This window comes from Podarcis filfolensis (genome assembly GCF_964270895.1).
Source record: "Podarcis filfolensis genome assembly, chromosome: 1".
Taxonomy (NCBI): Eukaryota; Metazoa; Chordata; class Lepidosauria; order Squamata; family Lacertidae; genus Podarcis; species Podarcis filfolensis.
Genome location: NC_139604.1, coordinates 128323205 through 128350980, shown reverse-complemented (window position 1 = coordinate 128350980; position 27776 = coordinate 128323205). Strand labels below are relative to the sequence as shown.

At 47.8% G+C, this 27776-nt stretch overlaps 1 protein-coding gene across 3 annotated transcripts in view; it reads left to right on the top strand.

Annotated features, from left to right (window-relative positions):
• Positions 1 to 27776, top strand: part of DAAM1 (dishevelled associated activator of morphogenesis 1) — a 182905-nt gene that overhangs the window by 46054 nt on the left and 109075 nt on the right. For all 3 annotated transcript variants that reach the window (XR_014547560.1, XM_083611705.1, XM_083611704.1), the window contains exon 2: positions 13754 to 13976. Coding sequence is in view for 2 of the 3 variants with exons in the window: in XM_083611705.1 (XP_083467831.1) it covers positions 13794 to 13976 (183 nt within the window). In the remaining variant the exon portion in view is untranslated. The remainder of the gene's footprint in view (positions 1 to 13753; positions 13977 to 27776) is intronic.

Here is a 27776-nt window from a genome sequence, read left to right as displayed (position 1 = left end):
ATCCATAAGGTGCAAAGTGGAGGATCCCCAGGGTTGATCTATTTTTCAGTACATGCATCCTATTCAGTGGAAGTAAGCTAAAATGGACCGTGATACCTTGGCTTATTTGACTTCTGAAATCTGAGAACAGATTGTGGGTCCGTTCTCTTCATGTGCCAGATGTGGTTTAATATAGAAATAGCTGCAGCTGTTCCTCATACAAGACGCAGAACATCTTTTATCAGACTCTAAGCCCAGAGGTCACCGATGTGGTGCTTGCAGGAGCTGTGGTGATCTCTTCTGGTGCCTGAAAACCCACTGAGGCACCGAAGCACTGCCCCCTTGGTCATGAGGTAGCGAGGGCCATTCCTTAATTCTCCCTGGAAAAAACCATAGAAGAGTAGCTCTCATTTCCACTTCCTCTTACAGCTCTATGTGCTCCCCATGACTCAAGATAGGTTTCGTTGGATCCGATTTTGACCCTGAGCCCTTGGAAAAGCAAAATTTAAGGGTTGATGGGGATAAATGATCTGTGTGCATTGGGGGAGGGAGAGAGAGCTAGTGTGGTGTAGTGGTTAAGAGCAGTAGACTCGTAATCTGGTGAACCGGGTTCGCTACCCCGCTCCTCCACGTGCAGCTGCTGGTCACACCTTGGGCTGGTCACACTTCTCTGAAGTCTCTCAGCCCCACTCACCTCACAGAGTGTTTGTTGTGGGGGAGGAAGGGAAAGGAGATTGTTAGCCGCTTCGGGTAGTGATAAAGCGGGATATCAAATCCAAACTCCTCAATCCAAAATCCAAATATGCACACTGATCGGAAAAGGTTGGCAACATCTGATCTCAGAAATGTAGAATCACTGCTCATATAGGCAGTAGGGTGTGTGTGTGTGTGTGTGTGTGTGTGTGTGTGTAGTCTTCCCTCTCTGTGTTGTGACACACTGACTTCACATCGGAAATAGGGGGTGATCTTCAATTAATAAAACCTGAAAGAAGGGCTTAGGGCTGCCATTCCACCACCCCACCCCCCAATTTCCCCAAAACGTAGGGAAATTCTTGTTTGTAAAGTGGTCCCTTATAACTGAATACAGATTTCTCTTTCTCTCTCACCCCCATGCCTCCCGGAAGCTGTACTTAAACTGGGCACATGCTTCTTTTTATCTGAGAGTAAATAAAACTGGTTACTGTGTTTGGCTGAAACGGGGTAGGTGGCCTTTCAGTCAGACCCAGTGCCCACATTGTGAACAGCCAAGAAAAACTCAGTCGGGAGCTGACTTTCCCGAGGCAAATGCTAACTATTGAATTGGATTGGTCGACTCCCAAACCCCACAAGGTGGTAAGTGGCATTTCCAGCCTAACTGCAGCCGGCTTCCTTGCGTACATTAGGATTCTGAGAAGCTCTCGTCATAGGTTGTACCCACAGCACACATTGAAAACAAATAGCTTCCCCCAAAGATTCCTGGGAAGGGTAGTTCCCCCCTCCCAGAGCCTCAGCTCCCATCGTCCTTAACAAACTATAGTTCCCAGGACCCCGACTGCCTGCTGTTGATGGGTCCGGCCTAAATATTTGAGCCCCTCTGCAATCTAAGATTGTTGTTGTTGTTTAGTTGTGTCCAACTCTTTGTGACCCCCTGGACCAGAGCACGCCAGGCACTCCTGTCTTCCACTGTCTCCTGCAGTTTGGTCAAACTCACGCTGGTAGCTTCGAGAACACTGTCCCACCATCTCGTCCTCTGTCGTCCCCTTCTCCTTGTGCCCTCCATCTTTCCCAATATCAGGGTCTTTTCCAGGGAGTCTTCTCTTCTCATGAGGAGGCCAGAGTATTGGAGCCTCAGCTTCAGGATCTGTCCTTCCAGTGAGCACTCAGGGCTGATTTCCTTCAGAATGGAGAGGTTTGATCTTCTTGCAGTCCATGGGACTCTCCAGAGTCTCCTCCAGCACCATAATTCAAAAGCATCAATTCTTCGGCGATCGGCCTTCTTTATGGTCCAGCACTGCATTAACTGTGCGCTGTGTACAGATTTGCCCTGGACAAAGCTCCAAAAGTGGAAGAGTCTCTAGGGATGCAGGAGCGATCTTGACTCATCAGGAGCAGAGAGAGAGAAAAGTAGGGCAAAACTCTCGGTGGCACAGAAGCTCATCTTCATGTCCCCGGCTTTGCAGGTCAGTAATTTTGACATTTCTGGATTGCGGCAGGGAATGCGCTGGGTTTGCATCTTGTAAACGGTAGAGCCCCCTCCATGTACTGCAGATCAGTTCCTTTTTGACAACTCCCACCTTTGCACCCTTAAATTTAATTTGCTTTAAGGGTTTCTAATCCACTTAATATACAACATCTAGTCAGGGGACAAGTGTGCATAAATAACATGCACAGTATAAAGTTATTTGTTCCATTGATAGCTCACCTTTCCTGAAAGTGGAATACATCATTCTCCCTTTGCTCATTTTTTTTTTTAATTCTCACAACAACCCTGTGAGGTAGTTGAGACTGAAAGGCAGTGACCAGCCCAAGGTCACCCAATGTGCTTTGTAGCAATGTCTGGATTTGAATCCTGGTCTCCCAGATCCGAGTCTGACACTCTAACCTAGGGGTCGGCAAAGTTTTTGCGGCTTGGGCCTGTTCACGATTCCACAGACGTTGCGGTTGGCCAGAGTGCGCATGCAGGCGCAAACGCTATTTCTGGTGCTCCTTCCGGCACGGAGGAGGCGTCTGCAGCTTCCCATTGGCTGCAGGAGCTTCCTGCAGCCAATGGGAAGCTAGCCAGCATTGCGGAAGGCGGTCCCCTATCTTCCCCGCGCCGGTTTAGCGCAGCACATGGGAGCCGACTGAGTGGGCAGGTCCATAGGCCGGTTAAACGACCCCCATGGGCAGCTTGTGGCCCATGGGCCTGAGGTTGCCGACCCCTGCTCTAACCGCTACACCAAACTGAAGGAACAGCGCAGTTAGCAAGCCAGTTTCGACTCTATTCCGCTCTTTACAAGTGCATTTCAGTCACCTTGTCTGCCTGCTGTGGTGACTTGATAAAAGGGGTTGAGCTGTGTGTTGACTTTGATCTAAAGATAGGCATTTAAAAGTCAAGCACATCATTAGCTGCCGGAGAAGCACTTCCTTGTAAACAACTTTTTGGTGACTCAGAATAAAAAATGCTGAAAACTGCCGCCTTCTCCTCCCCAGAGTTGACGGGCATTTGGCATGTGTTTTTCCCCCTACTCCTCCCAAAGCAGGGATGCTGACACGCCAGAACTTCCTGGCTCGGTGCCAATGTGTTAGGAAACATTTTTTGGGTTCCATAAGCATTTTTCCTTGTTTACAGTAACTTGTGATGTTCCTGAGAGAGGCTTTCAAGGTTTGGCATGCCCTGCCGCCTGTGCAGTACAGATCATGCAAATCTTGTGCTTCCTTGCACAGCTTGCTAAGCGGAATGCATGTGCCGTCAGCTGCCTGGCTGCCTGGCATGTTGGGCTTCCCTGTAAGAGCAGAACAAAACATGTGTGTTGCCTTGTGTTAATAATCTGGGGAATGCGGCGACTTGAGTGTGGCAAAGCAGGTTAAAATTTTGGGGTACGGGGGGGGGATTTGAGACACAGCAACACTGAGAAGAGGCTAAGCAGAGCTCACAGCTGCAAAAGTACTGTTTTGTTGTTGTCGTTGTGTGTGTACAAGTATGTGTACATTGCATTGCTTTTCTTTTCTTGCATTTATACCCCATCATTTTCTCCAGTGAGCTCAACAGAAGCGGTACAGAAGTTGTATTTTCCAAATACAGTGGTACCTCGGGTTACATACGCTTCAGGTTACATACGCTTCAGGTTACAGACTCCGCTAACCCAGAAATATTACCTCAGGTTAAGAACGTTGCTTCAGGATGAGAACAGAAATCATGCAGCGGTGGCACAGCGGCAGCGGGAGGCCCCATTAGCTAAAGTGGTGCTTCAGGTTAAGAACAGTTTCAGGTTAAGAACGGACCTCCAGAACGAATTAAGTTCTTAACCCGAGTTCCACTGTAAATAGAAGTTGTCTCTTGCAAGTATACCTCCTTCTCCTTCTCTTGATATCACCAACAATAAAAACATGTATTAAGCAATTGCATATAGAGTTTGACCCCCCACAAATCTCCCCTTTCTAAAGCCATTCCAAGCTGATGCTCCTGATACCTTGAGGAAGTAAACCTCATAATCAGCCAGCTTCCTTTTACCTGTCCTGAACCTCTTGCCAATCTGCTTCGTTGCATGACCCCAGGTTGAGCTCCTACCTGCCACTCTCTGACCGCCTCTCTAAGAAGGAAGCCATTCACCAGAGAAAAAGAGTTAGAATCATAGAATCATAGAGTTGGAAGAGACCACAAGGGCCATCGAGTCCAACCCCCTGCCAAGCAGGAAACACCATCAGAGCACTCCTGACATATGGTTGTCAAGCCTCTGCTTAAAGACCTCCAAAGAAGGAGACTCCACCACACTCCTTGGCAGCAAATTCCACTGTCGAACAGCTCTTACTGTCAGGAAGTTCTTCCTAATGTTTAGGTGGAATCTTCTTTCTTGTAGTTTGGATCCATTGCTCTGTGTCCGTTTCTCTGGAGCAGCAGAAAACCTTTCTCCCTCCTCTATATGACATCCTTTTATATATTTGAACATGGCTATCATATCACCCCTTAACCTCCTCTTCTCCAGGCTAAACATGCCCAGCTCCCTTAGCCGTTCCTCATAAGGCATCGTTTCCAGGCCTTTGACCATTTTGGTTGCCCTCCTCTGGACACATTCAAGTTTGTCAGTGTCCTTCTTGAACTGTGGTGCCCAGAACTGGACACAGTACTCCAGGTGAGGTCTGACCAGAGCAGAATACAATGGCACTATTACTTCCCTTGATCTAGATGCTATACTCCTATTGATGCAGCCCAGAATTGCATTGGCTTTTTTAGCTGCCGCGTCACACTGTTGGCTCATGTCAAGTTTGTGGTCAACCAAGACTCCTAGATCCTTTTTGCGCTTGCAGTGTTAGAAGCTCAAATATACACGTTTTATCATATGTGGTGGATTTGTAAAAGGGTAAAAGAGAAATCCCCAGGTGTCAAAAAAGGCTGTTTATGTACACTACTACCACGGCCCGTGTTTTGTTAGCCCCAAAATGGAAAACAAGTGAGGTCCCAACTAAAGAAGAATGGCAACTTAAACTGATGGAATACGTGCTGCTTGCAGACTTAACTTATAGAATAAGAGAACAAGAAGAACAGACATTTAAAGAAGACTGGAAATTTTTTTTTGCTGAATATATAGGTGAAAATGGTGTTTATTTAAAAACACTGGCAGCATTAAGATAAATTCAACAGTGTAAATAAGTTTTGATGGATGCAACAATGGATTACTGAATGGTTTACTTCATGTAAAATATGCAGGGGTGTGTGGTATGCAAAATGAACCACGGAAGGAGAAGAAGGGAAGTCGTTGATTTAAGGTTGTTTGAATATTTTGAAATGTAATTTAGAACATTTAATAAAACGTATATGAAAAAGAAGCTCAGATATATAAGATGGCTCCTTAAACCAAGGTTGCAGTCAGCAAAACAGCATGTCTAGTTGTTGTTTTTGGACAAGACGGCTCTAAAGTATTATTTTTCAAATGATGGGCCGTCTGCGATTGATAATTAAACATCTGGCTAGTTCCGATGACAACCTTGAGCTTTGAGAACTTAAAGAAGAAAAGTCATGTGATCCAGGGACCGTCCACATATATATTGGCCTATTCCGACCTCTTTTTCTTAATGGTGACACAGACCATTCATAATGTAAGAATATTCTTCACAACTGTGAGCAGGGAAGTGGGGTAAGTGAACACAAGCAACACCAATTCACTATACCGTGGTACCTCAGGTCAAGAACCTAATTCATTTTGGAGGTCCGTTCTTAACCTGAAACTGTTCTTAACCTGAGGTACCACTTTAGCTAATGGGGCCTCCGGCTGCCGCTGCACCGCCAGAGCATGATTTCATTCTAAAACAAACTTCTTAACCCAAGGTAATATTTCTGGGTTAGCGGAGTCTGTAACCTGAAGCGTCAGTAACCTGAAGCGTCTAACCCGAGGTACCACTGTAACATCATTCACTGCTCGTGCTCAGGCTGCACAGAAAAACCATTTTGGTTCCTGATATTCATTCCGATCAGGGCAGATAAAATAGAACGAATGCAATTCTACAAGATGCGGTATTGGTTTGTGAAAACAGTTCAGATCCAATGATCCCCAGGCATGCATCTCCACATGGTGGAAGTGTCAGGTCCCATCCTGGGGCCCAGACGTCTTCACTTGGTCGCAAGTGGCAGATAGCCAGGTGCAAAACGCACCTGGCGCCTGGCTAATTTGGATCACTGTAGCCTGGGATCTGGAAGGGGTCTTTAGCTCATTGGTAGAATGTCAGTTTGCATGCAGGTTCAATCCTGGGCATGTCCAGGTAAGAACTGAGAGAGGCATCCTGCCTGAAATCCTGCAGTATTATTAATTAATTTTTTATTAATTTATTATTTATACCCCGCCCATCTGGCTGGGTTTCCCCAGCTCCTCTGCGGGGCTTCCAACAGAATATTAAAATACAATAATCTATTTAACATTAAAAGCTTCCCTAAACAGGGCTGCCTTCAGATGTCTTCTAAAAGTCTGGTAGTTGTTGTTCTCTTTGACATCTGGTGGGAGGGCGTTCCACAGGGCGGGTGCCACTACCGAGAAGGCCCTCTGCCTGGTTCCCTGTAACCTCACTTCTCACAGCGAGGGAACCTCCAGAAGGCCCTCGGTGCTGGACCTCAGTGTCCGGGCAGAACGATGGAGGTGGAGACGCTCCTCCAGGTATACTGGACCGAGGCAGTAGCAACATTACTGAGTATTCTTGCTGATTTAAACCAAAAACATGCACGTTAGGACCACTTTCCTTTGCGGCAGCAGGGGAGGGGTAGTCTATAAAATGTGGGGATGTTAATGGCCTAATTCCTGGGTCTGTTAATACGGGGTGGGGGGTGGGGTGGAATAAGCACAGCGAATAGTTTCCACTCTATTCTCCCACATAAACAAAATGATAGCCAGTCTCTGCTTCCCTTGTTTTTTGTCGTGGCATCTCTCTTAATTACTTTTTCTCGTGTGTCTGCGCCGACCGGCCGTTGTTTGCCAAGTACAAAGCTGCGTTTGCTGGGCATTCCCTTTTGCCTCTCGCTGCTCCATTGTTGATTCCCGGGGCGCGACAAATTGGAAGCCTTCGCGGCGAGCTCTGTGTGTAGGCTTTCCCCATCTTAAGCCTCTTATCCGGCAGCCGGATCAGAATTCCCAAACGGTTCTGCGCCGAGCGTTTTGGTGTGCACAGATGCAGAGCCATCGGTCCCGTGCGGGCGCCATGGCAACGGGCCACCATGGTCTCCGGCACCGTGTCACCTCGGTGGCTGCAAAACTGCATTTTTGAGATTTTCATATTATAACAGGTTAAAAACACAAACAAAACCCACACACCTCCCAACACCTGTTGCTTGCATTGAGGGAGCTAATGTTTTTGTTTTTGCTTAATTTAATTAAGTTAGCAGAATGGTGTCTTAATTCAACAGAGGCCGCCACTGTTTTTAAACACTACTGAGCAGCCTTCACCAGAAGGCAGCACTGTACAGTGGTACCTCGGGTTACAGATGCTTCAGGTTATGTAATTTCGGGTCGCGCACTGGGACGGGTTACTTCCGGGTGTCAGCGCTCACGCATTTGCAGAAACGCCGAATCGCAACCCGCTGTGGGTTGCGAGCACTGTGGGTTGTGAATGTGCCTCCTGCATGGATCATGTTTGCAACCCGAGGTTCCACTGTATCGGGAAGCTTTTAATGTATCTTGCGTCATTTTATATTTTGTTGGAAGCAGACCAGAATGGCCGGGACAATTTAGTCAGGTGGGTGGGATACAAGTACAGTAAATTTATTATTATTATTATTATTATTATTATTATTATTATTATTATTATTCACCAACCCCTAGTACAAGCTGTATTCTACCCGTTCCAGGGAATTGCAGGTGAGCAGAGTGCTGTTGTGTCCACCTTGCAGACATCCCTTTGACGCATCTGGTTGGCTACAGACTATCTTGCCAGAGTGGTACATGCTCTGGTTATCTCCCGCTTGGACTACTGCAATGCACTCTACGTGGGGCTACCTTTGAAGGTGACCTGGAAACTACAACTAATCCAGAATGCGGCAGATAGACTGGTGACTGGGAGCGGCTGCCGAGACCATATAACACTGGTCTTGAAAGACCTACACTGGCTCCCAGTACATTTCCGAGCACAATTCAAAGTGTTGGTGCTGACCTTTAAAGTCCTAAACGGCCTCGGTCCAGTATACCTGAAGGAGCGTCTCCACCCCCATCGCTCAGCCCGGACACTGAGGTCCAGCGCCGAGGGCCTTCTGGCGGTTCCCTCCCTGTGAGAAGTGAGGTCACGGAACCAGGCAGAGGGCCTTCTCGGTAGTGGCACCCGCCCTGTGGAACACCCTCCCACCAGGAAATAAACAACTATTTGACTTTTAGAAGACATCTGAAGGCAGCCCTGTTTAGGGAAGCTTTTAATGTTTGATGTTTTATCATGTTTTTAATATTTTATTGGGAGCCTCCCAGAGTGGTTGGGGAAACCCAGACAGATGGGTTGGTATAAATAACATATTATTATTATTATTATTATTATTATTATTATTATTATTATTAGAACGGAATGTTGGATCAGGTGGGCTCCCTTTGGCCTGATTTGACAAGCTCTTCTTATGCTCTTACGCCAGAGGTCAGCAACCATTTTCAGCCGTGGGCTGGTCCACCGTCTCTCAGACCATGTGGTGGGCCGGTCTATATTTTTTTTGGGGGGGGGGGGATGAACGAATTCCTATGCCCCACAAATAACCCAGAGATGCATTTTAAATAAAAGCACACATTCTACTTATGTAAAAACACGCTGATTCCCAGACCCTCCGTGGGCCGGATTTAGAAGGCGATTGGGCCACATCCAGCCCACGGGCCTTAGGTTGCCTATCCCTCCATGTTTTCAACTACAGTTGCCATAGCTCCAGCCACCACTGTCCTATAGGCACCGCTGGACAAAGCCCACAGCAGTGATGCAGTCTAGATCCAGCTTGCGGACTGCTGTAGCGAGGTCCCTTTGAAAAAGTATTGATTGGTGGTGTTTGATTGTCGGCTGCTTTTGATAGCCTGTTGAGTGGAGTTTCACTGAACTTGCTTTGACCTTGTCGCTAACGTCTAATCTGTGCCTTGTCAATAGCCTCCTGTGTCCTGCCTTGGGGGGTCTCCTCCAGCCAGTCCACCATGAGAAATTGTGTTAGAAAATCAGATCTATAAGCTAATCGCCAAATGACACCTTAAACCTAGGCTTCAGTCACCACAATGGAATGTCTAGGCATCTTTTGCTTGGCAGTAGAAAATATTATTATTATTATTATTATTATTATTATTATTATTATTATTATTATTATACCACTTTATATTTTAAAGAAATATTCCAAAATCAAATAAAGGCCCAGGAGATTTCCTTGTCAGGGAAGCCATAGATCAGCGTTGGAGCTGGTGCTTGCTTGCAGAAGGTCTCAGGTTCAATATTTTATGTCTTCAAGTGGGTTAAGAAAGGAGCCCTGTCTAAAACCTGGGAGGGCTATTGCCAGTCAGTGATGGGCACACCTGTGCAATACAAGGCTTATTTATTTGCCTACTTTATGGAGTTGCTGCAAAATATTAAAGTAAGGCAATGTATGTAAAGCCCTTTGAACATTTTAAAAAGAATGCTAAGCGAATGCTGGGCTAATAATACGGTAGCAACCTTGTAAATAATCCCACAAAGGCAAAACCATCATCACCATCCTTCTGTGGATTGGCAGAGGATAGAAGCAGAACTCCATCCTTTTTGCACCAGCTGGCTGGATTTTTCTTTCTAATTCTCCCCCTGCCCCCCAAAAACCACTTTTATTATAAGAAACTAATTATTACCAAATCTGTCCTTTTTTTTGCCATGGTAATTTGCTTCAGAACTTAACTGAATAAAAAGGCTGACGTCTACTCACATATTACAGATAAATGGGCAGTAAGCATATTAACAAGAACTGGTCCTGTCTTTCAGGAGCGTTGAAGGGATTGTAGGATATGTGTTTGATGTTTTAATTTGTTGGAAGCTGCCCAGAGTGGCTGGGGCAGCCCAGTCAGATCGGTGGCATATAAATTATTATTATTATTATTATTATTATTATTATTATTATTATTATGGCCAGATTTCTGCATTGGGCATGAAAGAGAGGGAGCGTCTCACTTGGTTTCTGTGCTGGGTACAGAAGAGGCGTGGAACACTCCATTCACTCCCTGGCCAGCCCATACACAATGCCTTGTTGCCTTGTTGCTTACCGCTGTGAGGCTACTACTTAATTACAAGGCTATATAGCCTGGTGTGAAGAATTGATGCTTTTGAATTTTGAATTCTGGTGCTGGAGGAGACTCTTGAGAGTCCCATGGACTGCAAGAAGATCAAACCTCTCCATTCTGAAGGAAATCAGCCCTGAGTGTTCACTGGAAGGACAGATCCTGAAGCTGAGGCTCCAATACTTTGGCCACCTCATGAGAAGAGAAGACTCCCTGGAAAAGACCCTGATGTTGGGAAAGATGGAGGGCACAAGGAGAAGGGGACAACAGAGGACGAGATGGTTGGACAGTGTTCTCAAAGCTACCAGCATGAGTTTGACCAAACTGTAGGAGGCAGTGGAAGACAGGAGTGCCTGGCGTGCTCTGGTCCATGGGGTCATGAAGAGTCGGACACGACTAAATGACTAAACAACATAGCCTGGTGTCAAAGTGCAAGGGTCAAAGAATCATTGAGTTAGCAGGGAGTGAGGCCCAGTTCTGTTTTTGCTCTGGTTGAAATCATTTTGGCTGTGGACGGACCCCATGCAAACACAATGGCATTTCTTGTTTGTGGACTCATGTGTGTGTGTGGTATCACAGTGCCCAAAGGCACATGAGTCCTGGTGGATTGGTTCCAGCCTCTACCTTGAGAAGCTTTCCTGCGCCTGTAAGTCCCCGTATAAATGTCTCGCCCAACCTACTTTTGAAAACCTTGCTTCTGCACCGTTGGGAGACTGAGGGCAGGAATGCGGCGCAGCCTAGCCAGACTGCATGAGCAACTTTTGTGCTGTCTAAGCTGGCATCTGCCTCGAGGGCATTGTGCAACGTTGGGTGGGATTTCTGTGGAAAGTCCGTGGCAGTGTGTTGGCAGAACTCCTTCCTTTTCATGGAAACACTGGCGGAGCTGAGGAATGGGACTGGGCTTCTGCCAAAAGCGGGTAATGAAGAAGCCTTGCGTGATCTTCACATGCAACGCAGCCTGGGACTTGCTTGAGTCTTGCTGCTGTTGGGAGGTTGGAGTTTGCTTGCTAATCTGCCATCCTAGAGACTTGATTGTCCAGGCTGCTCGGAACTTGTTTCCAGTACGTTGCCAAAATAAACTTTCCCCCATTGCCTTTTAAAAGGGGGGGGGGGAGCCTTTACAATAACCAAACCAACAGGTGCCATTTGAGACTCTTCCAATGGGACCACTTAGATCTAGGCTGTTGGCTCTGACTGGCAGCCACTCTCCAGGTTGCCGGGATGAGATCTTCCTGATAGGGATGGGCGATATCTGGTTTTCAACATTGCAATATACCACCAGCTAAATGTCAGCAATATATCAGTATATCATGATGTCTGAAATAAGGATGCAACTTTGTAGAGGCAAACAGTAGGGCCGGGTGAGAACTGGTTTTCAACATTGTGATATATCACCCGCTAAACATTGCAATACAGTGGTACCTCGGGTTACATATGCTTCAGGTTGCATACGGTTCAGGTTACAGACTCTGCTAACTCAGAAAAAGTGCTTCAGGTTAAGAACTTTGCTTCAGGATGAGAGCAGAAATTGTGCTCCGGCGTTGCGGCGGCAGCAGGAGGCTCCATTAGCTAAAGTGGTGCTTCAGGTTAAGAACACTTTCAGGTTAAGTACGGGCCTCCAGAACAAATTAAGTACTTAACCTGAGGTACCACTGTATACTGATATGTCGCAATGTCGGGAATAGCGATGGAGCTCTGCAGAGGCGTCGGCTGGCTTCACAGTTTTTCCCACATTGTGATTTTTGCATAGCAAACACACACATATCATGATTCCCAATATATTACCAGGTCACTGTCACAATATGGACTTCAAAGTGGTTTTGGAGGATATACAGCAGACGCTCAGGTAGCAAACGTGATCCATGCTGGAGACACGTTCGCAACCCGTAGCACTGCATCTGCACACGCGCGGGTCATAATTTGGTAGTCTGCACATGGGTGAGCGCCGAAACCCAGAAGTAACCCTTTCCGATACTTCTGGGTTCAGCGCAGTGTGCAACCCCAAAATGCACAACCTGAAGCGCCTGTAACCCGAGGTACGACTGTATTGCCCAGCCCAACTTCCCTGTTGCCTATTACCTCTCATTTTTAAAAACGGGCGGTTCTAGGATGGAACGTGGGGTGTTCTGCATGTAAGGCACGGCCTGCGCCATCAAGCCACAGACTTTTCCCATAAATACAATCACGTTGTACCATTTGCCTACGTGAACTAGTTGTTGCCAGCCTAGTTTTGTAGATGTCACATGACAACACATTTATCATTATTATTAATAATAATAATATTAATATTATTATTAAATTTGTATACCGCCCTTCATCCGAAGATTACAGGGCGGTTCACTGGTGGCAAGACTAGCGTCTCCTCCTGAGAAGCTCCACTTCTTAGCAATGCTGCTTCTTAACGCATCCCTCGCTGCAAGCATGAAGGTTCGGCCGTGATCTGCAACTAACAACAAGCGTTGGCGTGTCTATTATCTCTTAGTAATAGAGAAAACAATGTAAATTGCTAATTCCAGGCTTTTTGCAGCAGACGTGCTCCCTGGGAGCGAGCCTGTTAGACAGACGCTGAACTCTTAGGTTTCTGTATTTAAAGATGAGTTCTTCTCTGTGTCGGGGGGGGCGGTTGTTGTTGTTTCTGTTTTGCTTTAGCCTCTTATGAGTTTAATGACTGGGGAAGCAGGGAGTGGTGTGGATGAACAGGAGCTCGCCGAAAAGCAACTAGTACTTTGTGGCTTTCTTCAATCAACTCTGCAGACCAGCTGGCAGAAGAACTGAGGGAGGGGAGGGGAGGGGAGATGATGACATCCTTCTGAGCACTGGGCTTTCCGCTTCCAGAAGTTTCCAAGTGGCACCCATCTCCCTGCAAAACTTGGAAGCACGAGCACCCTTGCTTTAAAAGGCCGGCGGAGAAAAAGAACATTTTAATAATAATAATAATAATAATAATAATAATAATAATCTGCTGAACGAGGAAAATAACCAGCAGGGTCCAGTCACAGCGAGGGGATTTGAACCCTCGTCTCCCAGGTCCTAGTCTGACACTCTATAACCACTGCACCGCACTGTCTCTGGTGTTATTCAGTACACCTGCAATGACCATTGGTGCACTTCATACTCCCATATCGTTAAAAGGCATGGCAGCCACTCAGTCAGGTCCTGCCAGCAAGCGGTTTATACTTCCAGGATGATGGTGTTCAGGCCAAAGGCTCCCCGTCGGAATGATGTACTGGGGACTACTTATTGAAGAAAAGGGCTTTAAATAGAGGCGGGTAGTGGGATTGGTAAAAGGAGAATAGTGCTGGGGGTAGCCCAGCTCAGCTGCTAGCCCAAACTGTTAACACGTTCTCCTCTTCCCTCCTTTGTAGGGTTTAGCGTCTAGGAAGGCGAACCAGGAGAACTCCAGCCATGGCCCCACGGAAAAGGAGCGGGCGAGGGATCTCGTTTATCTTCTGCTGCTTCCGGAGTAATGACCACCCGGAGATCACTTACCGGCTGCGGAATGACAGCGCCTTTGCCCTGCAGACGATGGAGCCGTCGCTGCCCATGCCTCCGGTGGAAGAGCTGGACGTTATGTTCAGCGAGCTTGTGGTGAGTGATCGCCCCGCGCTTGTCTGTATTGCTGCTTTTATTTATTTCTATTAAAAATATATTTATTATTCATTAGAAATAACAGTAAAACCAGACCTTAAGCAAAATGATGAAAACGTAGATTAGGTCTGCTGTTTTTATTTTTTAATGTACAGGCGGGGGGTTCCCCCCTCCCCGTTCCTGACCCCTGTGCGCATCGATGGAGCAGGCATAAGCCCGCCCTGTTCTGCCCTGTTTTCCGGCCACTTCCGGGTCGGCAGCGATGAGCACGTGTGTGATCGCAAGCCAACTGGACACGCGTAAAATGCTCGCTACCTGCTCATAATAAAACCACAGTCCTGTCTTGGTAGGCTTGCCGAAGCAAAATAAGTTTTTGGACAGGTGTTGAAAGCAATACGATGGAAGTAATGGAATGGTTTACTTCCGGGTTTCGGCACATGCACAGAAGCACAAAATGACGTCACGCGCATGCACAGAAGCAACGAATTGCGTCACGCGCTTGCGCAGACACAGCGCTGCGGGTTGTGAACGCTGCAGGTTGAGAACGTGCCTCCCACATGGATCACGTTTGCAAACCGAGGTATGACTGTACATTATTTCTGCGGCCCCCCTGTGGGGCTCAGGAGCCCAGTTATGTCCCCCCTTCCCTGCAGAGCTGGCAGCCCCTCACCCCTTTTCGAACACCCTCCCTTGTGGAGTGTTCCCTCAGCCTCCTCTCCTCTCCCCTCTCCTTGTGAGTCCTCTGGGCAGCCGCTGCTGCCGCCCCTGGTCTCTGAGCTGCCCCGGAGACAGGTGCCTCCTCACACTGCCCCACAGGGGCCTGGGATTTGTCTGTCCATTCCCAACAGCAAGGGCTGGTGGACTGGCTGGCTGGGCTCCCTTGCTTGCTTGCTTACTCTGAGGCCGCCTCAGCTCCTGGCACTCAGCACCCCCTGGCCAGCCCCAGAAGCACCATTCGCCTGGAGAGCTTGTAGTCAGAGCTGCTGCAACAAACAGCTGTGCAAGCCTTTGGGAGGCAGAGACTTGAAGGGGCATCAGAGGAGGGAGGGGGAAAAGAGGGACAGAGCCCAGAGTTGCCTGCAGCCCCCCTGACCATCTTTCCAGGCACCCCAGGGTGCCACGGCACACTGGTTGAAAACAACTGACTGATGGGATGATGTACCTAATAAATCGAGGAGCAAGTTTTTAATCAGAGAGTAGGTGCAGAATGTATCCTTTTGAAGAACAGAGGATAAAAGAAAGAACCTATCATAATAGGTTTCATTACTTGTTGTTTGCCAGTTTGGGCTCCTTTAGGAGAAAGGATGGGATATAAAGTTTAACAGCAATAATATAATTTCATTTATCTTATAGATGCATAAGCCATCCTTCAGTATAGAACTCCCAGTATGACTGTTTATGATGAAGCGTGTGTTTCAATTTTCTCGCAGGCGAGGGACTGCCAACCTTTTTAGGGACATTGGGATTTTTGAGGAAGTGCTGTAGGGGCCACCCCACCTGATCAGCCCCCCACCCACAGAAAGACACCTATAGTATGCTCACAGGGTTCAAGGAGGAAGTGGGGAAGAATGTCGCTTTTTCAATTTCCTGCTTCTGCTTGGTGCACCTTTCAAGGGAGGAGAGAATAACATCCCTCACTGCCTCAAGACACCAAAGGGGCACTAAATGTATTTGTTGGGTTGGGGGCTCAGAGGCTTCATTCGTCCGTTAAGAGTTTGGGTGTAATCTTCGACACCTCCCTTTCCATGGAGGCGCAGATTGCAGCTATAACAAAGGCGACATTTTTTCATCTCCGCCAAGCTAAGCAGTTAGCTCCTTACCTCTCTCGCCCTGACCTAGCCACTGTGATCCATGCGACGGTCACCTCCAGACTGGATTATTGTAACTCACTCTACGTGGGGCTGCCCTTGAGACTGACCCAGAAACTCCAGCGGGTGCAGAATGCCGCGGCAGGATTACTTATGGGGTCCTCGCCACAGGATGACATTCACCCGGTGCTATACCAGCTGCACTGGCTCCCAGTGGAGTACAGGAGCAGGTTTAAGGTGCTGGTTTTAACCTTTAAAGCCCTATACGGCCTAGGACCCTCGTACCTACAGGACCACCTCTCCTAGTATGTCCCACGGAGGACCCTACGGTCTTCAAACAAAAACACCTTGGAGAGCCTGAGCCACAGAGAGGTTAGGCTGGCCTCAACCAGAGCCAGGGCTTTTTCGGCTGTGGCCCCAATCTGGTGGAACGCTCTGTCACAAGAGACTAGGGCCCTGCAGGACTTTCCGCAGGGCCTGCAAGACAGAGCTGTTCCACCAGGCCTTTGGCCAGGGCACAGCCTGACTCCCTCCTTTGGCAATCCTCACAGAACTTCTAGCCCAAATGGTTGCCATTAATTTGATTGGAATTAATTTTATAATGAAATGATTTTAGAATGTTTTACCATTTTACTGTTGTTAGCCGCTCTGAGCCCAGCTTCGGCTGGGGAGGGCGGGATATAAATAAAAATTATTATTATTATTATTATTATTATTATTATTATTATTGACAGAGGAAGACCTCAAGGGAGGCACCTTAATTACCCCTGCTATAGACCCCCCAACTCATTTGCCATTTCCAGTGCCGGACAAGCAAAACTGAATCCAAGCATGCCAGCGCCAGCTGTGTCTTTGGCTGGCATGTTGGCTTTCCCCTTGTGCCAAGGCCCTTACACACAAATGGCCGCACGCTTGGGCATTGTGAGATGAGGGCGAGCCGCTTGTCTCGCTGCCTGTCAGGGCTTTGCCTGCTTTTTCCACCACACACAAGGAGAGAGGGGCTTGTGGAGGGGGAGAGAGGCTCTCACAAAAGGGCAGCCACCCCTGGCTTTGCTTTTTGACGGGGTGCAGTTTCGCAGCTGCTTGGAAATGGATGGGGTTGCCGAGGCAACCTGCAAGGCTTCCTCAGATGGGCGATGGGGGGGGGGACATGCCTTGTTGACTTCCAGTGTTTCAGCTTTTGGGTTAACGCTACCTTCAGGCTTCGGGGAAGAATAGGAGAGGGAGCAGCGGGGTCATTGGGGAGGGATGGGGGTTGGTGCGGCAGGTGGGTGGGCAAAGCCCGTGACCATGGGATCTTCGGACAATTACCAAGTGAATACCTTTGGTGCTTGCCAGACCAGAAGGTCGAATTCTTCCAGGCTCTTGTCTTGCTCCCACCCCTAAATCTCTTTGTGCTCCAGCCCCATCTGGCACCAGCTGTTGCATAATCTCACCAATTCATCTGTCCATCAAGACATTGAGCACTTCTGGGATGTTTACAATGGAAAAAAACCCAGGCATGAGACGTCTTGTTGGGAGGGTAAGCAGTTCACGCAGATAGGACTTGTTTCGTCGATCCCAGAAATCATGAAATCCTAGAATTCTGCAGTTGGAAGGGACCCCAGGGGTCATCCAGTCCAACCCCCTGCAGTGCAGGAATCTCAGCTAAAGCATCCATGACAGATGGCCATCCAAGCTCTGCTCAAAATCCTCCAAGGAAGGAGAATCCACAGCCTCCCAAAAGAATCCGTTCCACCATCAAACAGCTCTTCCGACAGTTCTTCCTGATGTTTAGTCACAATCTCCTCTCTTGTAACTTGAAGCCATTGGTTCAAGTCCTGCCCTCCAGAGCAGGAGAGAGCAAGCTTGTTCCCTCTTCCATTCCCTCTTCCATGTGGCAGCTCTTGAGATATTTGAAGATGGCTATCGTATCTCCTTTCAGTTTTTTTCTTCTCCAAGCTAAACATCCCAGCTCCTTCAACCATTCCTCATAAGGCTTGGTTTCCAGTCCCTTGATCTTCTTGGCTGCCCTTCTCTGCACATGTTCCAGCTTCTCAATATCCTTTTTAAATTGTGGTGCCCAGAACTGGACACAGTATTCCGGGGTCTGACCAAGTCACAATAGGTAAAGGGTAAAGGGACCCCTGACCATTAGGTCCAGTCGTGACCGACTCTGGGGTTGCGGCACTCATCTCGCTTTATTGGCCGAGGGACCCGGCGTACAGCTTCCAGGTCATGTGGCCAGCAGGACTAAGCCACTTCTGGCGAACTGGAGCAGCACACGGAAACGCCGTTTACCTTCCCACCGGAAGGTAAACCTATTTATCTACTCACACTTTGATGTGCTTTCGAACTGCTAGGTTGGCAGGAGCAGGGACCAAGCAACAGGAGCTCACCCCGTTGCAGGGATTCGAACCGCCAACCTTCTGATCGGCAAGTTCTAGGCTCTGTGCTTTAACCCACAGTGCCACCTGCAACCAAGTCACAATAGAGTGGTACTATTTACTTCCCTTGATCCGGACACTAGATTTCTGTTGATGCAGCCTAGATTAGCACTAGCTGCTTCTTCTTCTTTTGCTGCTGCTGCTGCATCACAATGTTGGCTCATGTGGTCCACTAAAACCCCTAGATCCTTTTCACACATACTGCCAGTGAGCTAGGTGTCCTCCATCTTCTGCTTCTGCTGAGACAGACTGGAAAACAAGGCTTGTTGCTTCCATTAATGGAAGATGCATTCATGCCTTTTAACAGTGGCATTAGAGGTCGAAAATCAGGGAGCGCACCTTTTCTCGTTGCTCCATATCTCCATGGCAGAGGAAATGTAGCTGTTGCCTTCTCCCGCGCCTTTGAACGGTGTCGCCTCTGCCTTTAGAAGTGATGGCCCTGATTCCCTATGAGAATCAGGATTACAAGAAGGAAAAAGCTTGACATCCTGATTGCTGGGGTACCTTTGAAAGCATGTGAGCCGCACTGAGGAACCTGAAATCTTGGAAGTTTGATTGGAATGGGTAGGGCCGAGTTGGGTTTTTCTAGAGGAGCAGCGAAAAAGCAGCTAGGTCTTTGCTCATCAGTGCAATGGGCGTAATTTGTACAGTTTTTGGCATGCCTCTTTTTGGGGGATGCAGAATTCTCATTTCCATTCGTCAGTGCGCACACGCTCCCAGCAACCTATTGAAGCACTTTAGTATTCAGAGTGCAATGGAATTGATATCCCTATAATATGGTATAATCCTCAGGGGCGCAAATGTACCTCGTTGCAGTTAAAAGGCATGGAGCAACCATAGCTCTGAGGCAGATTAACCCCTTTGGTTTGGGAGGGCGCTTAAGCCAGTGGCGTAGCGTGGGGGGTGCAGGGGGGGCGGGCCGCACCGGGCGCAACATCTGGGGTTAGGGCAAATCCATGGGTTAGGGGGCGCAAATCCACGGGTTAGGGGGCGCAAATCCACGGGTTAGGGGGCGCAAATTACTTGCCTTGCCCCGGGTGCTGACAACCCACGCTACGCCACTGGCTTAAGCCTTCCGTGTCATCAGCAGCCATTACAGACGCAGAGCAATTTTAATCATTAGATCATGCATTATGGATCATGCTTGCTATCAGAATGGGGGAGACAGCGTTGAAGGCACAGGTAATCCAAGCCTGAGACAATGACTTCCAGGACAGGTGCGTTGTTGAGCAGCCTTAAGTGATACTCTCTGGAAGGGAGTAAGTGCCAACTTTCCAGTAATATGTGGATTTCCCCTCCAGTGGGTATAAGAGAGAGAGAGAGATCATCTTATTCTTATCTCTCTTGGCATAGATACTAGTCATGGACTCTGAGGAGCCAGGATGAGGGGTGGGAGCCACCCAAATATTTATTTATTTGTGAAAATATTTGTATACTTCTGTCATACACACACACACACGCAATCAAAATTATTCAACCCCCATTGCAAATCAGGTTTATTATCAAAATCCACAGACTTTCAGCTGCAATTTCATTGCAATTTCAATTGCTTTTGTTTGATTTGCTCATTGCAAACAGCTGAAAGTCTCCATATGGTCGCAATTGGAACTGTGCCAGTCGCAAAATGCGCTGGGGGGGGGGATTTCAAACACTGCCGGTGACCAATTCCTTGCTTACGCACCATTCCGATTTGAGCAGTAAAGTCTCTAGCAGCAAACAAAGTCTGAGTACTTTGTCCAGGTGAGGACATCGCTGCACCAACGAAAGCATCCTTTCCAAAGCTGGTTCCCTGCAAAAGTCTGGGATTACAACTTGCATCCAGCATCAACAGCATGGAACTGGAAGTCTGTTGAAGGAGGCTGAACCCAAAAGTGGTTTAATTTAGGATGGCAAGCTGCTTTATTGGAAAGACTCTTGCAGCAAATTAAGGCAGCAAGACAGACAAACCCCAAAGGGAAACTTTTTAGGTCAGTGGTTTGGCTTCATATACAGCGGGCTGGAAGCAAATCTATTATATTATCTGTTCCCGTTCCAAATGGATCTTGACGGAGGGGTGTATTAGGCTGTGAATATACTTGACGACTTACTTTGTATTTACCTGGGGGAAACGCCGGTGGCGCTGTGGGTTAAACCACAGAGCCTAGGACTTGCCGATCAGAAGGTCGGTGGTTCGAATCCCTGCAACAGGGTGAGCTCCCGTTGCTCGGTCCCTGCTCCTGCCAACCTAGCAGTTCGAAAGCACATCAAAGTGCAAGTAGATAAATAGGTACCGCTCCAGCGGGAAGGTAAACGGCGTTTCCGTGTGCTGCTCTGGTTCGCCAGAAGCGGCTTAGTCATGCTGGCCACATGACCCGGAAGCTGTACGCCGGCTCCCTCTGCCAATAAAGCGAGATGAGTGCCGCAACCCCAGAGTCGGCCACGACTGGACCTAATGGTCAGGGGTCCCTTATACTTGACGACTTATTTCGTATTTACCTGGGGGGAACGAAAAATGAGGAAATAAGTTTCGGTTAATTTTCTCAGGACTAATACCTCAAAATACGTCATATCATAAGAGCTGATGCATGTTAATCTTAGAAAATGAACGTGAAAGAGCTCCTCAGTTTTGCACATGAAGGTAGGCATCAATAAGGTGATCTCGCACTTATTATCATGTTACCTCCTAGAATGGCTTGAATCCTAATAGCTGTGATTTCAGAGGAAGTGCATGAGGCTAAGGAAGCAGGATGGGATACTAAACTGACTCTAATTTAGGGATTAGTTGAGGAGGGAGAAAAAGGCCAACCGACCTGCTTAGCATTTTCTGAAACAGTACACCTAAACACAGGTGTCATTCGAAATTTGCACTTCTCTGAATTTTATGATGCAGCGCTCCCAACAAAACAATGTGTGTAAAAAAATGGGCATATTAGGGCAATTACACCCGTTTAGTGAAAATAACGTACACAAATGCATTGTGTATGGGGAGATTGCTGGGGTGTGTACCAGGCAAAATTGCTTATAAAATCTTGATGCTATGAGAGATGCACACTAGAATGCTGATGGGTTTTCATGAGGACATTTTTAAAAAGTGCCATAGATAGATGCGAAAGCATGGAGAACCAAAGGTTAAGTTTTGAAAAATGAGGTGCTGAATGCTGGTAGATAGATTTCATCTGCAAAGTGAAGTTTCCTGCATGTGGGCCCTGGAATTAGCTTCAGGGACTTGGTGAGCTTCAGACAGTGCATCGTTGTTGTTGTTGTTGTTGTTGTTGTTGTTGTTGTTTAGTCGTTTAGTCGTGTCCGACTCTTCGTGACCCCATGGACCAGAGCACGCCAGGCATTTCTGTCTTCCACTGCCCCCCTCAGTTTGGTCAAACTCATGATGGTAGCTTTGAGAACACTGTCCAACCACCTCGTCCTCTGTTGTCCCCTTCTCCTTGTGCCCTCCATCTTTCCCAACATCAGGGTCTTTTCCAGGGAGTCTTCTCTTCTCACGAGGTGGCCAAAGTATTGGAGCCTCAGCTTCATGATCTGTCCTTCCAGTGAGCACTCAGGGCTAATTTCCTTAAGAATGGAGAGGTTTGATCTTCTTGCAGTCCATGGGACTCTCAAGAGTCTCCTCCAGCGCCATAATTCAAAAGCATCAGTTCTTCGGCGATCAGCCTTCTTTATGGTCCAGCTTTCACTTCCATACATCACTACTGGGAAAACCATAGCTTTTACTATACGGACCTTTGTTGGCAAGGTGATGTCTCTACTTTTTAAGATGCTGTCTAGGAGCGCATCATTAGAATCATAGAATTATAGAAATGGAAGGGACACCGAGGGTCATCTATTCCAACCCCCTGCAATGCAGGAATCTCAGCTAAAGCATCCCTGAGAGATGGCCATCCAACCTCTGCTTAAAAACCTCCAAGGAAGGAGAGTCCACCATCTCCCAAGGGAGACCATTCTGCTGTCAAACAGCTCTTCCGACAGTTCTTCCTGATGTTTAGCCGAGCTCTCCTTTCTTGCAACTTGAATTTTGCAGCTTGGACTGAAACCAGCAGAGGAGAACATTTCCCTGTTACTCCCTCCTGCTTGAAGAAGAGCTGTCCCATGGAAACTCTGACGGGGGGTGGGAATCAAAGACAGTGGGTTAAGCCATGGCAGGCAGACTTGTGTCAGTGAGCAGCTTTTGAAAACTTGGAGGTGTTTCGAAGAAGAGGGGAGAGAGAGAGAGAAATATTAAGTCTTTGATTGGCTCACAAAATAAATACTAATAATGATGATGATGATGATGATGATGATGATGATGATTTATTTATTATTTATACCCTGCCCATCTGGCTGGGCTTCCAACCAAATATTAAAATACACTAATGCATCAAACATTAAAAGCTTCCCTAAACAGGGCTGCCTTCAGATGTCTTCTAAAAGCAGATAGTTGTTTTTTCCTTTGACATCTAATGGGAGGGCATTCCACAGGGCAGGTGCCACTACCGAGAAGGCCTTCTGCCTGGTTCCCTGTAACCTGGCTTCTCGCAGGGAGGGAACTGCCAGAAGGCCCTTGGCGCTGGACCTCAGTGCCCGGGCAGAACGATGGGGATGGAGTAAAGGTAAAGGTACCCCTGCCCGTACGGGCCAGTCTTGCCAGACTCTAGGGTTGTGCGCTCATCTAACTCTATAGGCCGGGAGCCAGCGCTGTCCGCAGACACTTCCGGGTCACGTGGCCAGCGTGACAAGCTGCATCTGGCGAGCCAGCGCAGCACACGGAACACCGTTTACCTTCCCGCTGGTAAGCGGTCCCTATTTATCTACTTGCACCCGCATTGCTTTCGAACTGCTAGGTTGGCAGGCGCTGGGACCGAACGACGGGAGCGCACCCCGCCGCGGGGATTCGAACCGCCGACCATGCGATCGGCAAGTCCTAGGCGCTGAGGTTTTACCCACAGCGCCACCCGCGTCCCTCCTTCAAATATACTGGACCGAGACCATAGGCCCAACAGAAGAAAAGCCCTGCTAGTTTGGACCAAAGGTCCACTTATCCCAGCATCTCCATCTTACAGTGACCATGAAGAGCATGCAAGCAGCTGTAGGTGAGATTTACACTTTCACAATGGGGACTCCCTACCCATCTTCCTAATTTTTTTCTGGGGTTTCCCCCAGCCCCCCTGGAGCAGACTCGGGGTGGGCATGGGGTACTTGTGGGGGTAAAGTTCTGCTTGGCAAGCATAAAACCATTGCACCATGTTAGATAGTTATCCATTTCTTTACATTTATATTCCTCCAAGGAGCTTAAAGTGGCATACATTGTTTTTCCACGCCACCCCACCCGTTTAATCCTCACAGCGACCCTGAGAGGTAGGTTAGGCTGAGAGGCAGTAACTGGCCCAAGATCACCCAGGGAGCTTCGTGGCTGGAGTGGGGATTCGAATCCTGTTCTCCCAGGTCCTGGACCGACACTCTTAACCACAACACCACCACTGGCTATGAGCCACTCTCCCCGCTTCTGATTCCCAGAGCTGGTATACTTTCCTCCTGATTTATTTATTTTTAAAGCTGCATAAAATTAGCATTTTGTATGTATTAGCTTTTTCGTCCCCCATAGCCCACCTGCCCCAAATTACACATGTCTTCAGATGGTAATATATTTCTGGAGGGCTTTTGCGTGTTTCTTTTATCTTTCTGAAACAGAAAATGAATTAAGTGCCACTTGCTAATAATAAAGAGGTGGGGAGTCTGAATACCCCAGCAACGACAGGAGCAGCAGCAGCGGCAACTGCCTGCCAGATATCATTGATGGATTGTATCTCTCCATAATCTCTCCACTTTCTAGTTGGAGATAACTGCCTGGTCTGGATGGAGACTCTTCCCTCTGCCTGCCTGCCTGCCTGCCTTTTCCAAAACTTTGAGCGGTGTCAGCGGCGTTTACAGCGACGCTATCTTATAAATTAACCACCAGCTGAGATCGCTTACTTCATTTGATCCTCTGAATTGTTAAACTGACTGAGCACTTCAGGGCTGCGTGAAACTCACAGGATTCCTGAGGGTATCTTTAAATATCTTTTTTTTTTTAAGCAATGGAGAGCTGAAGCTAAGGGTTAGAGCAGGGGTCAGCAAATATTTTCAGCAGGGGGCCGGTCCACTGTCCCTCAGACCTTGTGGGGGGCTGGACTATATTTTGGGGGGAAAAGATGAACGAATTCCTATGCCCCACAAATAACCCAGAGATGCATTTTAAATAAAAGCACACATTCTACTCATGTAAAAACACGGTGATTCCCGGACATTTCCCCACCCAGATGAGAACGACACACTTTGAAGCGCTCGACGCTGCTGATGCAAGGAAAGCAATCCGGCAATAAAAAATTGGGCTGTGAAGTGGTAGCAGCCTTCTGAATCATTGCGTCTTAAAAACGAGCATCGAGTGCTGCTCCGCCTTGGTGGTGACGCCTGAGGTCTTTGATGATTGCTGCGTACAAAGCTCATCTGCACGATGCCTTTAAAGCAGCGTCGTACCACAGGCATGGCTCCCCCCCAGAGCATCCTGGGAACTGTAGTTTGACAAGGGTCTCCCTCCACGGTCACCAATGCTGCTTGCAGGTTCCCCATTAAGCAGTCTGCTTGGCCGTTGTGAGAATAGGATGCCAGAAGATTCTTCTGGTGTCTTTAGATCACAAGTCTTCATCTAATAAGCAGAGGGAAGCTGGGAGGAGAGAGTTACTCTTTCCAAGAGCCTCTCCCTTGTTTATTCCTGCTTATTAGTCAGAGATGTCTGACTTTGGCTTCTGGTCTAAGTCTAAAGAAGGTGTGAATTTGTTTTCTTGGTAACGAACGATTTAGCACAAGCCAGCTGAAGAAATGTCAGGCAAAGCTTTTATGTTAAAAGGTTTAAGCGTAACCCGACACCGGGAAGGTCACTGTGCTATGAGTATCCAACCTGCCTTATTCTTGGGGGTGTGCATTACACTCTTTAGTCCTGACAGGTGCCTGCCTGTTCCTGGAGATTTTCATCCGAGGGAGTGCGAACAGGTGGCGTTAAATGCACATTATTTATTCCGTTTATATCCCTCCTTCCCTCTCAAAGGAGCCCAGAGGGTTCCGTAGGTCCCCACTCCTGTCATTCTCCTACAAAACAAAATTCTGCAGTGCTCTGCGTGCTAAAACACAAATATAAATTGCAATTATGCAGGACGAGGTATTAGCGTCCTGTTCCCAACAGCGGCTAGCCAGATGCACACAATCAGGGCCAGAAGGTAAAAGCTTCCCTGTTTCATTTTCCAAGATATTCGCAGATACACTGCCTCTGAAGCTGGAGGTTCTATTTAGCTACCTAGCCTTTGAAGGGACGTGGGTGGCGCTGTGGGTTAAACCACAGAGCCTAGGGCTTGCCGATCAGAAGGTCGGCGGTTCGAATCCCCGCGGTGGGGTAAGCTCCCATTGCTCGGTCCCAGCTCCTGTCAACCTAGCAGTTCGAAAGCACATCAAAGTGCAAGTAGATAAATAGGTACCGCTCCGGCGGGAAGGTAAACGGCATTTCTGTGCGCTGCTCTGGTTCGCCAGAAGCGGCTTAGTCATGCTGGCCACATGACCCGGAAGCTGTACGCCGGCTCCCTCGGCCAATAAAGCGAGATGAGCACCACAACCCCAGAGTCGGCCACGACTGGACTTAATAGTCGGGGGTCCCTTTACCTTTACCTTTTAGCCTTTGAAAAACAGTCCTCCATAAATTGGCTTAACTCAGTTAGGGGCCATTGCAATATCTTGTGGTAGCAAGTTATTCAATGTATAGGGGGAAAGTGCTTCCTCTTATTCTCCTTGCCTCTACAGTGGTACCTCTGGTTACGTACTTAATTCGTTTCGGAGGTCTGTTCTTAACCTGAAACTGTTCTTAACCTGAAGCACCACTTTAGCTAATGGGGCCTCCTGCTGCTGCCGCGACGCTGCCGCATGAGTTCTGTTCTCATCCTGAAGCAAAGTTCTTAACCCGAGGTAATATTTCTGGGTTAGTGGAGTCTGTGACCTGAAGCGTATGTAACCCGAGGTACCACTGTATTGCCCATCAATAAGCAGGAGACACAGACTAGTGTCTTTATACAGTCTGTTCAGCAGGGGGCTCCAGACTTAGTTGTGACTGGGTGGAGTTGGGAGTTGCCTGTTCTGTTCTTGTCTAGCCTCCCAACTTGTATGCCCTCTAAGGCTTCCTGCCATTAGAGCTAATTAGGCCTCTTTATTACAGCCTAATTGGATACACGCAAACTAGAACTACAATCAATTTGCTTGCTTTTAACTTTTAATTTTATTTAAATGTTTGGTTGGCTTTTTGCAGTTTTAATCCTACCGTGAGCTGCGTTTTGAAAACCTTTTTATTGAATTGAGGGAAATAAATTCTGGAGAGTGGATGATATTGTGAAGCATATCATTCTAATCTATCTTTGGGGGAATTTACAGAATATTACAGTGGTTCCCATACTTACTTTCACCTCCGGTTACGTATCCTGTGGGATACGCACACGGCAAACCCGAAACTATTTTTCCGGGTTTCGCCGCATGCGCAGAAGCGCTCTACTGTGCCATGCGCATGCGCAGAACAGGCACCTCCAGTTGCGGAAACCTCGGGGTCTGGCCGGAGCTCCGGAACGGATCCCGTCTGTTATGTACTGAAGTTCTCACCCTGGGCCAGCAGGGGGATACTGTAGATAGTTTTCACTCAGGTCCACATATGCAAATAAGGAATTGAAAGTGACGTTCAGTGATTGGATAGTTACAGAAGGTGGTTACTGTTGCATTGTAGTGGATCTCTATATAAGCAGGCTGGCTGAACCCTTCAGTTCAGTTCTGTTCTGGGTCTGTGAATAAACAAGAGTTGTTTGAAGAATTGCTGTGTCGTCTGATATGTTCACCCACAACTTAACACTGGAGGTACCGCTGTACTTTTCTAGTAATGCCAGAACCAAATGCCTTTCAAAAACGGGGACACCTTCGTATCCCTTTGGTACTATAGAAATCTAGATTTAAGAGCCACTTGACAAACATTGTCAGCTTCAGTTTCCTGAGATGGTCTTATTGTTTTCCCCCTGGAATTAAAACATTCCTGCCAGGTACAGGGTACAAGCAGAAGGGAACATCCATTTTTCTCTCTGTCAAATTTGAAAAGAGGAAACCAGCATGGATCCTCCCTCCTTTCCTGGTGTCGTTGGGTCCTTCAGTCTAGGGCACCCCATGGATCTCTCTAGGGCATTGTAAAAAAACAAATCTGTGATTAAACTATAGCTGATCTACCGCTGTTAAATGGATTAGAGCTGGCACTCCTAATAAACATTGATTTGGGAGAAGCTTGTTGAATGTTGTGCCCTGGGAAGGAGCCCACAATCTGTGACGAAACGCCGCACAAACCGATGGGAGCACAAGAGAGATGCTTAATCTTGCAGCGCAGCCCAAAGCCCTTGATCCAGCTATATGAGAAATAAGGGATGGAGCAGCTGTGTTCATATCTGCTGACTCTGCGTGTGTGTAACTGTGTGGTGCAAGCAGGGTGTGCGCACACCCTGAATGTTGACTTTTGCTCGTTATTTTCCGGGCGATTCGAAATGGAAATGTAG